This window comes from Pieris napi, chromosome 21 (assembly GCF_905475465.1).
Source record: "Pieris napi chromosome 21, ilPieNapi1.2, whole genome shotgun sequence".
NCBI classification, from domain to species: Eukaryota; Metazoa; Arthropoda; class Insecta; order Lepidoptera; family Pieridae; genus Pieris; species Pieris napi.
The window spans coordinates 5,944,483-5,956,631 of NC_062254.1; the positions used below are offsets into that span (position 1 = coordinate 5,944,483).

The 12,149-nt window shown below is 34.0% G+C and overlaps 2 protein-coding genes across 10 annotated transcripts in view; one reads left to right on the forward strand and one right to left on the reverse strand.

Annotated features, from left to right (window-relative positions):
- LOC125060196 (protein unc-80 homolog) overlaps positions 1 to 7,657 on the forward strand; it is a 50,251-nt gene extending 42,594 nt beyond the window's left edge. For 8 of the 9 annotated variants that reach the window (XM_047664967.1, XM_047664969.1, XM_047664972.1 and 5 more), the window contains 7 exons: positions 729 to 905; positions 1,273 to 1,347; positions 1,501 to 1,590; positions 3,398 to 3,549; positions 6,181 to 6,341; positions 6,827 to 6,909; positions 7,358 to 7,657. In XM_047664967.1, the coding sequence (XP_047520923.1) occupies positions 729 to 905; positions 1,273 to 1,347; positions 1,501 to 1,590; positions 3,398 to 3,549; positions 6,181 to 6,341; positions 6,827 to 6,909; positions 7,358 to 7,473 (854 nt within the window). In that variant the 3' untranslated portion in view covers positions 7,474 to 7,657. Of the gene's footprint in view, positions 1 to 728; positions 906 to 1,272; positions 1,348 to 1,500; positions 1,591 to 3,397; positions 3,550 to 6,180; positions 6,342 to 6,826; positions 6,924 to 7,357 lie in introns of all 9 variants that reach the window. The other variant, XM_047664975.1, reaches the window with a different exon arrangement.
- On the reverse strand, positions 7,652 to 9,645 carry LOC125060197 (nucleoporin NDC1-like). The gene has a single exon (XM_047664977.1). It carries the CDS (start codon positions 9,430 to 9,432, stop codon positions 7,738 to 7,740), a length of 1,695 nt encoding a protein of 564 aa, XP_047520933.1. The 5' UTR covers positions 9,433 to 9,645; the 3' UTR covers positions 7,652 to 7,737.
- Positions 9,646 to 12,149: the final 2,504 nt, after the last annotated feature.

Genomic DNA, 12,149 nt, shown 5'->3' on the forward strand with positions numbered 1-12,149 from the left:
GTATAAAAAATAGGTTATGACCTCTTCTCCGACTAACTCGATCTCGATATTCTCTTGTCTATTTAAATAATTATTATCTATATCTTCTTAATATATATAAATTACGTGTCACGTTGTTTGTCCGCTATTGACTCCTAAACTACCGAACCGATATCAATCAAATTTGCATACCGTGTGTAGTTTGATCCAACTTAAAAGATAGGATAGCTTACATCTCAATTTAAACCCGCAATATTATTTTATTGCAAAATATTTGTTTATTATTTAATAGTCACAATTCTAACAGATGGCGCTGTGTTGAAAGTACCAACGTTTCAACTAAGCTACAATTTAATGGCATAACCACAAACAAAGCATGGTGGTACCCATGACTGGTGTTCTCCTATCGTTTCCGCAACGCTTGGCCGGTCTGCTAGTATTATATAAATGTAATGTTGGTTTGTGTACGCGTCAAAAACTCAGTGTTCTGTACCGATCGAGCTGAAATTTTAGCATGATATATAATCCGCATCAAGGATTGTTGTTATCTATTTTTTTTTTCACAAGTATTGCAAAATTAATCTTATATAAAATGTATTTGTTTTGTTTATAATTTCTCAACCATTCAATCACAATGTGCCACAGCGAAGCGTGGCTGAGTACAGCTAGTATGTATATAAATAAATAAAATAGGTAAATATATCAATAAATTCTAAACGCTGTAATCTATATAAAACCTTTAATTTCAGAGCAAATAGCGGAAAGTATAGGACAGAGTGGGGGTAAAAGGGCATCAGAGGCTCTTCCACGTAATCTCACAGAGAAGCAGCAACAGCACCGGCCATCTCTCATATCAATGTTGGTGGGGCGAGCTGGACTGCCACGTACGCCTGACCATCCCCCAGCCACCCTCGCCGCTCAAAGAGGTAAGGCCTGTATACTGATACTTAATTTCAAAAAATGATAACACATATTTGTCTCTTTTCCGCACAGCATAAAGGATTTGACAGAGCGAGACAAAAGACTTAGTTTAGACTTATTTAATTTTTACAAGGGAATTAAATTAAAAAAATTACATAAAAACAATATAAGTTGGGAAGCCAACTTATATCGTAATAGCCAACTTATATGTTTGAATATTACTATTTAGCTAAAAAAATAATTATTTTTGAATGTTTTCTGTTTCGTATATTTTTTTTAACAATGTAATGTCTTAGTGTTTTCTTTTATAATATGTATATGTGTAGTTGTAAGATGACTTATAAATAAATACATATATAATGAATTATACAGAATCGCTGTCAAGCAGTTCAACGACTAGTCAACACATACCACTGTATGAATCCAACAATGGTCGTAATGACAACGGTAAGATATTTTATTAATATATATAATAAACATTATTTATATTATCTTAACATAAGTGATTTCATTTTGTCTCAGCGTTTTTAAATAAATTATAAATCGTGGAATACGTACGGCACGTTACCATGGTAACCGTTCTTTTCGTTGAATTTTCAGGATTAAATAGTGATCAGAAAGCCGGCCCGACCTATACGAATGCGCAAAAGTTACGGTTCGGTTCTTCAGTGGAGTTTAAACTTAACACTGGTATGTGATTCTAATTTAATTAATCCACAGTCGAAACTTGCGCAAATTGACTCTTTATTCTACATAGATAGATCATCGCCGTTCAGTCGCCTACCTTTCAAGCTTCTATAGAATGAAACCTACTTGGAACAACACGTGTCTGTGAAGTTAGCAGAGCACTTACCAGCAGAACACAAAACAATGAGAATTCTGGCAGCACACTCAATAGTTCTATAGTTCCTGATAGTTTTTAGAAAGATTTCTGGACTTTTAAATCCAGAAAATATTTTTTTAAATCGTAGTATCCCGATCACAGCAGAGCATTTCTTACCGATTTCAATAAATAAGGTCTCATTAAAACAACCATTTCAATTGTGATAGTTCCCTATCAATTTTTTTGTGCCTTGCTAACTTCACACACACAAACAACATAACCTGATTCCGTCTTTTGTTCACTTCCCCAAGTGCAGCGACACGATCGTCGTTTTTTGTTAAAACTTAAAAATTATTAAGACCGCAAATTAATTTCTGTATACTTATACAGACTTAGACATTGAAATTTCATTTAATTAACTAAAATCGACCTTAGAACGTAAACTTCCTTAGGTACCCGTTATTTTGCAAAAGAATTCATATTACCTTTTACCGTAGTGCATATTCTATATCTTTTTACCATCAAAAGGAACCAACTTGAAAGGGAAGGAATCTTTGACGTGTGTCATATGATGGAAGGACCAAGGGCCTGTTCTAAATTTTTAAAGTGCATGTATGTCCGCCAATTTCTCGAGAATTATCCATATTCTAATTCGTATCTTAACTTTTGGGTGCTATCAATTATAACAAACTTCATACAATATATTCGAACTTAGGAACAATCCCAGTTTTATCGAAATTAAATTGGTTCAGCCATTTTTTCTAACGTAATAAATAAAATACAGTATAAACTCTTTATAACGTACAAATGAGATAAATTTGTTTGGGTTAACACAAAACCCACACTCTTTATAACGCAATAGCCTTTCTCTATAACGAAGAAATACTTAAGTGTACCTTATTGTTTTTATAATTAGCTTACAAAACTAACCTATTGAGGTGCCGAAATTTCTTAGAAAGACACCTGAGGTCATAAACAGCCTTCTCGTATTTGTTATTGTTAATTATTCTATTAACAACGTGTGCCATTATTCTTAGATTACATTGCCTGTAAGAAATTTTGGTCTCAGTTACTAAAAGCACCATCGTCATCTATCTATTATATATATATATACTAGCCGTTTCCCGCCCGCTTTGCTGGGCGAATTAAAATAGGAAATAAATAAAATTTTATGTCTCATTATTATTTTTTTCATATTTTTATTATTCTTCTTTTTAACTTCCCGCTAAGAAAATTGAAAATTTTCGAATATCGAGTTTTTAACAAATGTTGACGTTTTGAGGTTCTAGGAAGCCACCCCGAATGTTTCCGCGGTGAAGTCCGTATGTATAAATTTTTATTAAACAAAACGGCAATAAAAAAATGAAGGAACGTTGGAATTTAAAAAATAAATAGCCATAAACCATCTAGGAAAAATTTCGCATCGAATGGCAGTAGTTTCATGTCATTGGTTTGGGCGTGAAGGAGCCTCAAACGAAGACCATTTATCTTATATACATTTATATACATATATAAATTATTGTAATTGGTTCAATTTGTTATGTTTTTCTCTTCCCTCCGTATAACGAAAACAAGTGCACGGTCCCTAGAATTTCGTTATAAAGACTTTACACTGTATAGATAAATATTGACATATTTTAGTCGGTTTAATTTTTCAATAACTTGTGGTTTTAGGGGAGACCACGCAAACACCACTATCACCATTATCAATGGGTGACTCCTGCGGAGAAGATCCTTTGGATGATGAAAGACCTCGTCTCCAAAGGTCTCATGGACCTTCCAAGAAGACATTTAAATTTCGGCGCAGTAGGAATTCTAAACCTGACGTAGGTATTTTAATTATTTGGAAGTTGAACTTTTTCTAAGCGAAGGCAACGGTTTTTTTTACCCCGGAATCGACCTTGAGACCTCTAAGTTACACAATTAAAAAATAATGTGTTACCAAATGTCTTCGTAGATTTTTTAAATCTTGAATTACTAAACGTAAAATTAACAAATATAGTTTTTTTACATTTTCTATTATTGTAATATGTATATGTATAAATATTCAAAATTTAAAACAAAAACATAAAACCTGAACCTTCTATCCTAATTAACCGACGTCAAAAAAAGGAGGATCAACTTGACTTATAGTTTTTTTATTATAATAATCAAGGTGTCAAAGACCCTTATTGTCTTAATTCTTATTATAATATTCATAAACAATTTTTTATTGTATTTTGGAGTCGGTTTTTTTTAATTAACCCTTTTGTTATTATCACTGTAGTACTTACTTTTTATATATTATATAGAGCTTCTTCTGCTTAGGTCAAGACACCTGGTCCATATTATCTGAAGGTCAGGGATACAGAACAAAAAGTTAATAGACCACAAGCCCATGAACAAAAAATACCTGTGAAATGACCCAACGTGAATTACGCTTAGAAGGCTGTTACTATATCTGAAAATAGCTCTGAGCACTATGCCGTCATTTCTGAGCGGTACATGTGAGTACGTGAGTGAATGGACTTTCTCAGGTACAATTGGGGAATTTCGACTAATTATTAATGTACGGCTTTGTTATAAGTGTATAGATGATTAAAAATAAATGTCGAAAAACCTAGTGCCGTACTAAAGTGATGGTGCCGGAAGTCGGTGCAAATTTTTAATTCGACGACAGTTGCAGAAGCAATATAGGTAATTTATTACTGTACGGCATTTGTGTGATTCCTTTTGGACACATATACAGATACTTTACCCGTAAACGCTGTACATATTTCCAGCGGAGCGGTCGAAAGCCAAGGGTCGCAACATATGTCTGATTAGCATATAGGTGATGATGATATAGAACAACATAAAATTAAATGATCTTGAGAGTACTTCACAAATAGATAACATTTTCCAGCATGCCGTACATTTTTTGTGGAACACATAGGTGTATGGGGTAAATTACTTTCCTCAGAAAAGAGTCATTTTCCGGTGACTTTTATCTGTACGGCAATAACACAGGTTATTAATACTTTAGACAATCTTCAATAAAAGAAAAATGCCGTACACTTTCAATAGTCCGCTAGTCTGTGAAAAGGCAGATTATACCACCGCCTACCAATACAGGGCGTCCAAAAGTTATGGGACATGAAGGGAAAGTACCTTAAATATCGTAGATAGGGTATTTTACTAAAAGAAGACTTTATGTTATTTTTAAAAGTTAGTAATTCTGCATTCAAAGATTTTCTAAAAATTACTTGCCTCGTCTGGGAATCGAACCGACTTAAATGTAAAAAAAAACACCCCTACTTTTATGATGCCAATCGAAAGAATGGCCAAAACCTATATTTTTATTTTTGTTAAAAATATTTTTCCTTTACCTCTCTCTGCTGGTACGATAAGGCTGTATATACTTTACAGCCTTATAGTAGTATACTCAGATACGTACAGTTATTAATGACCTTAAGGGACACCTCAAACGTCGTCGAAGTTTTCATCAGCTGTAAAAAATAATCTGGAGTAAAATGTACGGCATCTGGTTATTTTTGTTTATTTATATTTGTTACATATAAAAAAACAATAATCTTTGAAAATATTACTCCCCATATTACTCTAGGAATATTTGAAAAATCATCTAAATTTCGGAAATTTCATATATTTTTTATCATAATATTTTTATTTGTTACCATTTATAATGAACGGCTATAAGGTACAACGGTAATATTTAGTAACATTATGAATAAAAACAAGTTGCCGTACATTGTTCTCTGATCTTACAGCAGTAAGAACTCGGTAAATCCTGAAATTTCGATAAATATTTATTTACACAAATATTAACTATAATGTTTGGACGGCATAGTTATAAAACATTATTGTCCGTGTTAAATAATATTTTGAACATGTTGCCGTACATTTTACAATGACCTTAGGGTATATGGGTGTAGGGGTAGGGTTCCGACCCTTGGCTTTCGACCGCTCCGCTGGAAATATGTACGGCGTTTACGGGTAAAGTATCTGTATATGTGTCCAAAAGGAATAACACAAATGCCGTACAGTAATAAATGACCTATATTGCTTCTGCAACTGTCGTCGAATTAAAAATTTGCACCGACTTCCGGCACCATCACTTTAGTACGGCACTAGGTTTTTCGATATTTATTTTTAATCATCTATACACTTATAACAAAGCCGTACATTAATAATTAGTCGAAATTCCCCAATTGTACCTGAGAAAGTCCATTCACTCACGTACTCACATGCACCGCTCAGAAATGACGGCATAGTGCTCAGAGCTATTTTCAGATATAGTAACAGCCTTCTAAGCGTAATTCACGTTGGGTCATTTCACAGGTATTTTTTGTTCATGGGCTTGTGGTCTATAAAGGAGAGCCACAAAAAGCTGACCACCTTGAAATAAATTATTGATGAATTACTATTAAATACATATTTATAGTATGATTGATGCGATTGTAATTTTCTTAAATATCTAGCTGGCTCCTATCAGACTCGAATCTGACTCTTGTTCTTCTCCGGGGCCTGACTCTACGCCCCTTCGTCGGGCGTGGCCGGGCCTATTACCACCTACCGCCACTCATACAGATACATCTTATGACAGCGAGATATCACAGACCTCGTCTACCTCTGGATACAGGTGAACATAGATAAATTATTAATTTTCAAATATTTTATATTTTATAAGAAAGAATATAAACAAAATCCTTGGTGACACAGATAAAAAATTCATTCTTAGTCGACCTTATTGTATAATGCTATCTATATCAGGCAAATAGCAGGGTTAGAATTTAATTAATTAATTTTAATCGTAATATTTATAATGTATCTATTAAAATATTGTATTATTAATAAAACTACTATATTTATAGTATAATATGTAGTTATAATATTCCAATTTGGAACATCTATGATATAATTTAAACATAGAAATTTTATCATATAAAATTTAAAAATTTCACGATCAGTTTTATTTTATAAGGTTGGCTAAGAGATCGGTTAACAGTGATCCGTCCACTTAACTCCGTAACTTTTGGTTTTTAAATTGTGTAGTCGTACACATACGACTATCACTTGTACAGGGCCTTAATAAGCGTAAGTTGGTAAAGGCCCTAATGTTTTCAGAGAGAGCTACAGCCTCCAAGCTTCTATGTCGGAATCCCCAGGCGCGCGGTCGGTGGCTGCCACGCCGCGCGCCAGCCCCGATGGTAAAACGATCTTCGTATGTACCCGCAATACCCTTATTACCCCCGAATCTTTCCTACTCCTACCCACTCTTGCGCTTGCTTTCCTGCATTTCACGAGATTATTGTATTTAGAGCTTTACTAATTCATAATAATATCTTCCTTAGGTTTGATTTTGTAGTAATGTAATAAATTAATATTTAAGTATAGAATTTTTTTTTTGGGTTCGAGTCATGTCTACTCTATACTCTATATATTTTAAATTTTACATATATTACATTTTAAGTAAATAAAGTAACAAACAACATATTTTTAGAGTCAAGCCAAGAACACAATTTTATATTCTCACATCTCGTGGAATGCTTCTGAAATGTTATTGTTTTCCTTTCTCTATTGCATTTCTTATCTAGTCTTTGATTCTTCATGTCTACCTATATATATATTTTTTTTAAAATCTATATATTGTTTCAGCATCTTTGAGTTGCGACTCCGTAACTTCTTCAGCTGAACGAACTGCTCTGCTGGGTGCCACCAGCCAACATACACTTTTAAGTGGCGATTTAAGAGATGAAGACACTCTTCTCTAATATGATTATATGATTCTCTAATAGGAGAATTTTTCTACTTAAAGTAAAAAAAAATAATTGTCTACATAAATAGAAATTTATTAGGTGAAACCTCTTATGTAAAATAGGTCAACTTTTCATCTCTTTGAGGTGTGATTTATTAGTATTATTTGGTGAAGATTATTTAATAAATGTGATGGATGTCTTTGTATTATTTTATTTAAAGGCAGTTTTAAATAACAGGCAGTACAAAAATAATTTAATTACACTTAAATACAAACACTATTATGGTTCTTTACAAACTAAAAATGGCTGAATTGCCAATTGAACATCCGGGTCTATTGGTATTTCATGAATGTATTTAGAAAATGTAATTACAATCTTATAAATGCTTCTTTTGACCACGGACAGAATAGCTGTCTTTGATCTAATGGCAAAACTATCATTCAAAATCTGTTTCCTTGGTATGAGACCAGGCTTAGACAATTTTTCTAGGTTCTGTTTTAAATTTATTAAAGCAGATAGAATTATTGGTAGATCATTTTGCACCACTCCATATTTATCTTCCTTCAATGAATATGCTACTATATGAGCTAAACCCTCACAGATCCACATGACGGGCTGTGCCTGCAGCAAAATGAATTTCAACTTGGTGTCTGTTAATTCTCCAAAGAAGTAATGAATGCCCGGTTTCTGGCACAATCTCTGCACAAAATTATTAAACTCTTTCTTAATCGCAATAACAAATGTGTTTTCTTCTTTATTTTCCTGAATATTCTTTAAATCCAATGCTTGAGGATATGAAGCCATGTTGCGTAATGATCCTGAATATCCAATGGGTGATGATTTTGGAGATTCATTAAAGAGGTTCCGTTTACTCACATCTTTTATTCCAATTACATTGCTATCAGAATTAATAGCTTCTAACTGATTGCTAAATTCTTTTATTATAATTAAACTATTCTCTAAGAGACCATTCCAGTTTCTAGGATGACCACCTGGCTGGGAAAGGGTAAATATCTGAAGTCTTCTTGAATGATCTGTCATTGCAAGAATTCTAAAGTCTTGTGCACCAAGAAATCCAGAGAATTGTGACTTCTGAGCCAATGCACTACAAAGGGTCAAGCTTTTATCTGATTCTATAGAAAAAACCATTGGTTCTGTAAGAACTATGTTAAATACTGCTCTCATAGCATTAACAGAAATATAAAACAGACTTGCATAAAACCATAGTCCAATCCAAATACCAGATCCCAACATGTTAATAATATTATCTAGTGGTGGATCTTCTAAGTAAATACTGTACACATCTGACACCACACTCCTTGGTTTGTTACCCCAAAAATAGTAAAACATGCAGAAATAACCAACTGGTTTCATAGACCTCTGAAATCCTGTTGCTACTACATTTGTAATGATCAGTTTCATTTGCTGAAATTTGTCTTGATAAATATGTGGGAATGTCAACACAGTTTTATTAAAAATGTGTGCACTAAGAAAATAAAACAGTCCTATCCACATCCCTCCCAGTTGCAAAAAGAGACTCTGCTCATTTAGACACTGTCCATTACTGTCTTCACACATCTTTTTTAAAACATTGAAGTTACTCTTAGCTAGAGATGAATACAAAATCAGAGTAAAATATCCATTTAAAGCATATAGAAGAGTAAACACAAGATTTTGTGTTGTAAAGATATTTAGGAACATCGAAAATCTTGTAAAATACTTTGGCACGGGGCTTGTGTAGTATTTACCGTAAATGTAAGCTTGAAAGAATGAAACTAATCCAAGAAGGATAACGTTGAGAAGCATCTTCCAGCTTATGATGTCTTCTAATGTTGATGTTATCCATGATAACGGATGTATTACATCAATTTGAATTATAAACACTAATAGCGTAGCAAGAAAAGTTTGAAGGGCAATATCCCATATAACTGCCTTAACGAGTCTCTCTGAAAATATTTCATTTTTATCTCCCATACCGGCGTGCGCCTACTGGTATCCGTAAAAATATAACCAAATTTTAGTTCAAAACTTAAAGTATCAGTTCGTATTGTCCGTTAAAATTAACCAAAAATTATCCTTGTATGAAAAAATGCACTTAATACATACTTGTTAGCTTTTGTATATACATTTTAAAGTTCTTACTTCTTGTATGTTTTAGTTTTACCAAATTTAAACAGAAACTATAAAACCGCTGAAAGTTGACATTTGAGAAGTCGTATTTGTCATATACAAAATATTTACCACAGGTTCACTGTACAAACAGACAATATATTATGGATGTGTTTAAGATTTTACCAAATTAGGTACCACACCAAGTACGACCAAAGAGCCTAAGGATGAGATTAAAATTTAAGAAACGAGACTACGATACGGGAAATCGTATAGTTCGTAACGCAAACTATATTTCCCGTTTGTCAAAATCCAATCCATTTTTGACGTAGGTAGGTAATCACGATTCTGAGTCTTAGCCTAACGGCCCTTTCACACGGCAGTCCAGTTTTTTACAGGATCTCGTTTTCTGCAGGATCCCGTTTGATGGCGAATGTGTTTATATGCTAGCGTTCAGACGAGCATCCCGCATGCGGGATCCTGCAAAAAACCGATCCAGTCGAATTGTGCCATGCGGTTTTGTCACTAGAAACTGGATAAGTAGTCCAGTAAAAAGCGGGATCCCGTTTAATCACACAAACATTTCAATAGCAGTGTTCACACGGCTTACTGCGTGCGGACACTGTTTTTTGCGGGATAGTGGAGTGGTGGCAGCCCCCGCCACTTTAGAAAAATTTTAACTCATCTCTTCTTAAATCGCTCATAAGATTCTGAAAAATACCCAAATTCGAGCGTTGTGTCAGACTAGGATGAACCCAGAATCTTCTGTTTCGCTGCCGACGCCGGTAATACCAATAGAAAATTCGGAAAGTATTCACGTCCATTTCACCTGATAACCGGCGTAGGAATGGTAAAAAACAGGATGCAACCGTGTTCATACGGCAGTCTAGTTTTGCGGGACCAGCTTTTTACTGAATCCTGCAAAACTGAACTGCCATGTGAACACAGCGTCCAGTTTAGCAGGATACCGTAAAAAACCGATCCTGCAAAACTGGACTGCCGTGTGAAAGGGCCGTAAGGCCCAACGTTTCAAATTTTTTTCTTAACATTTTACAAATATTGTCTTATACTTTACCTTACTTTACTTTTTTTGTATATTTACTACAGCCATACTAGCTACTATTGGAAACCAGCCTACAAACTTAGCTCTCTTCAAGATCCGAAATATAACATTTTAACTACATTAGACATAGACATCTTATTAATATACATATTTTATGTTTTAGACATTTCGATACAAAAAAGATGATCAAAAAGTAACTTTTTTAGATTCGCCTATTCTGTCATAGTTCGAAGGCGAAACGAAAAATTAGTCACGAGGTCATGGTACGAATTTTTATATAAATTTAATGAACGAAATCTGAGTACCGCGAAGGTCACGTGGAAACATAAACGGGCTGATTTTTTGATGTATGAATATAAAGCGAAGCATCTCAGTTGTAGGTTGTCAATAGGCCCGCAATAAGGGCTCATGGTAAGCCCCCTCCCTCTTGAAGGTCTCTCTAAAGCGTCTAACAGTAGTTATCTTTAAGCGTTCTTTTCTGGTATTTTTTTTCCATATCTTGGTGTAATTGTTCACCTTGCTCTTCTTTCACACCTACTATTTTTTTTGGGAAGTACTCTGCTAAATTAAACTTATAGCAGGCTTAAATTGTTTTGAACATTTATTTATGTAATTTGGGTCTTCTTTTTTTTTGCCAAACGATTCGTACCAGCCTAAAAATTTTTTTTCAACATTCCTGTATGATCTTAAATAGAAGTCTGATAATGCCATACCTGTGGGAGGTGGTGAAAAAAATTTTCGGCGCTATGGCAGCCATTTGGAACCGTCCGAAAAGTATGGCATAGTGATTTTCGTGAATGGCTGCACGACGATGATGGTGTGCAAAAATTAGCCTGGTACAAACGGTTGACTTTTTTTTAAATTGACGCATTCGCGTCGGTATGGCGGGCTGTAAGTCACACCGGAGAAGTATGGCATGACACTACCACCTCTTATTTTTGTATGGACTATCGGAAAATACTAGAATTTTTGATACAAATCGTTTGACATTCGTAATTAATCCGACGAGTTCGACTAACGCCCACGCGATTGGGCCGCCGGTACCAGCGCTCTGACCATCATTTTTTTTTTTGATTGAGTAATATAAGACCCCCGAAGAACCGCCTACTGGTACAAATGACCCACTATTTTGTGTCACTATCTCCCGGCCTAATACGTCCTACATAAAAATACTTACTTATTCAAAAAAATCCGTCTACATAGTCGTGACTGCTCCAGAATATTTTAGTGTAAATTGTTAGTTAGCGAGGATTTTTTAAAGAAAAGACAATTTATAGAATATGGCATTTATACTTGTATTTTGATAATATGTGTTAATGACATTGTTTTGTGTAATATTTTGGAATGATTACATTATTATAAATATGACATAAGTACAGAATTGATTAGTCAAACTTATAAGAATAGTCACTATTAAGTTTATGTTGCTTTATATATAACTATTGTGACATAGAGCATTAAATTATGTTTAAGTCTGAAAAAAAACAACTCAAAATTGTAAAATGTACTATGTGATTCC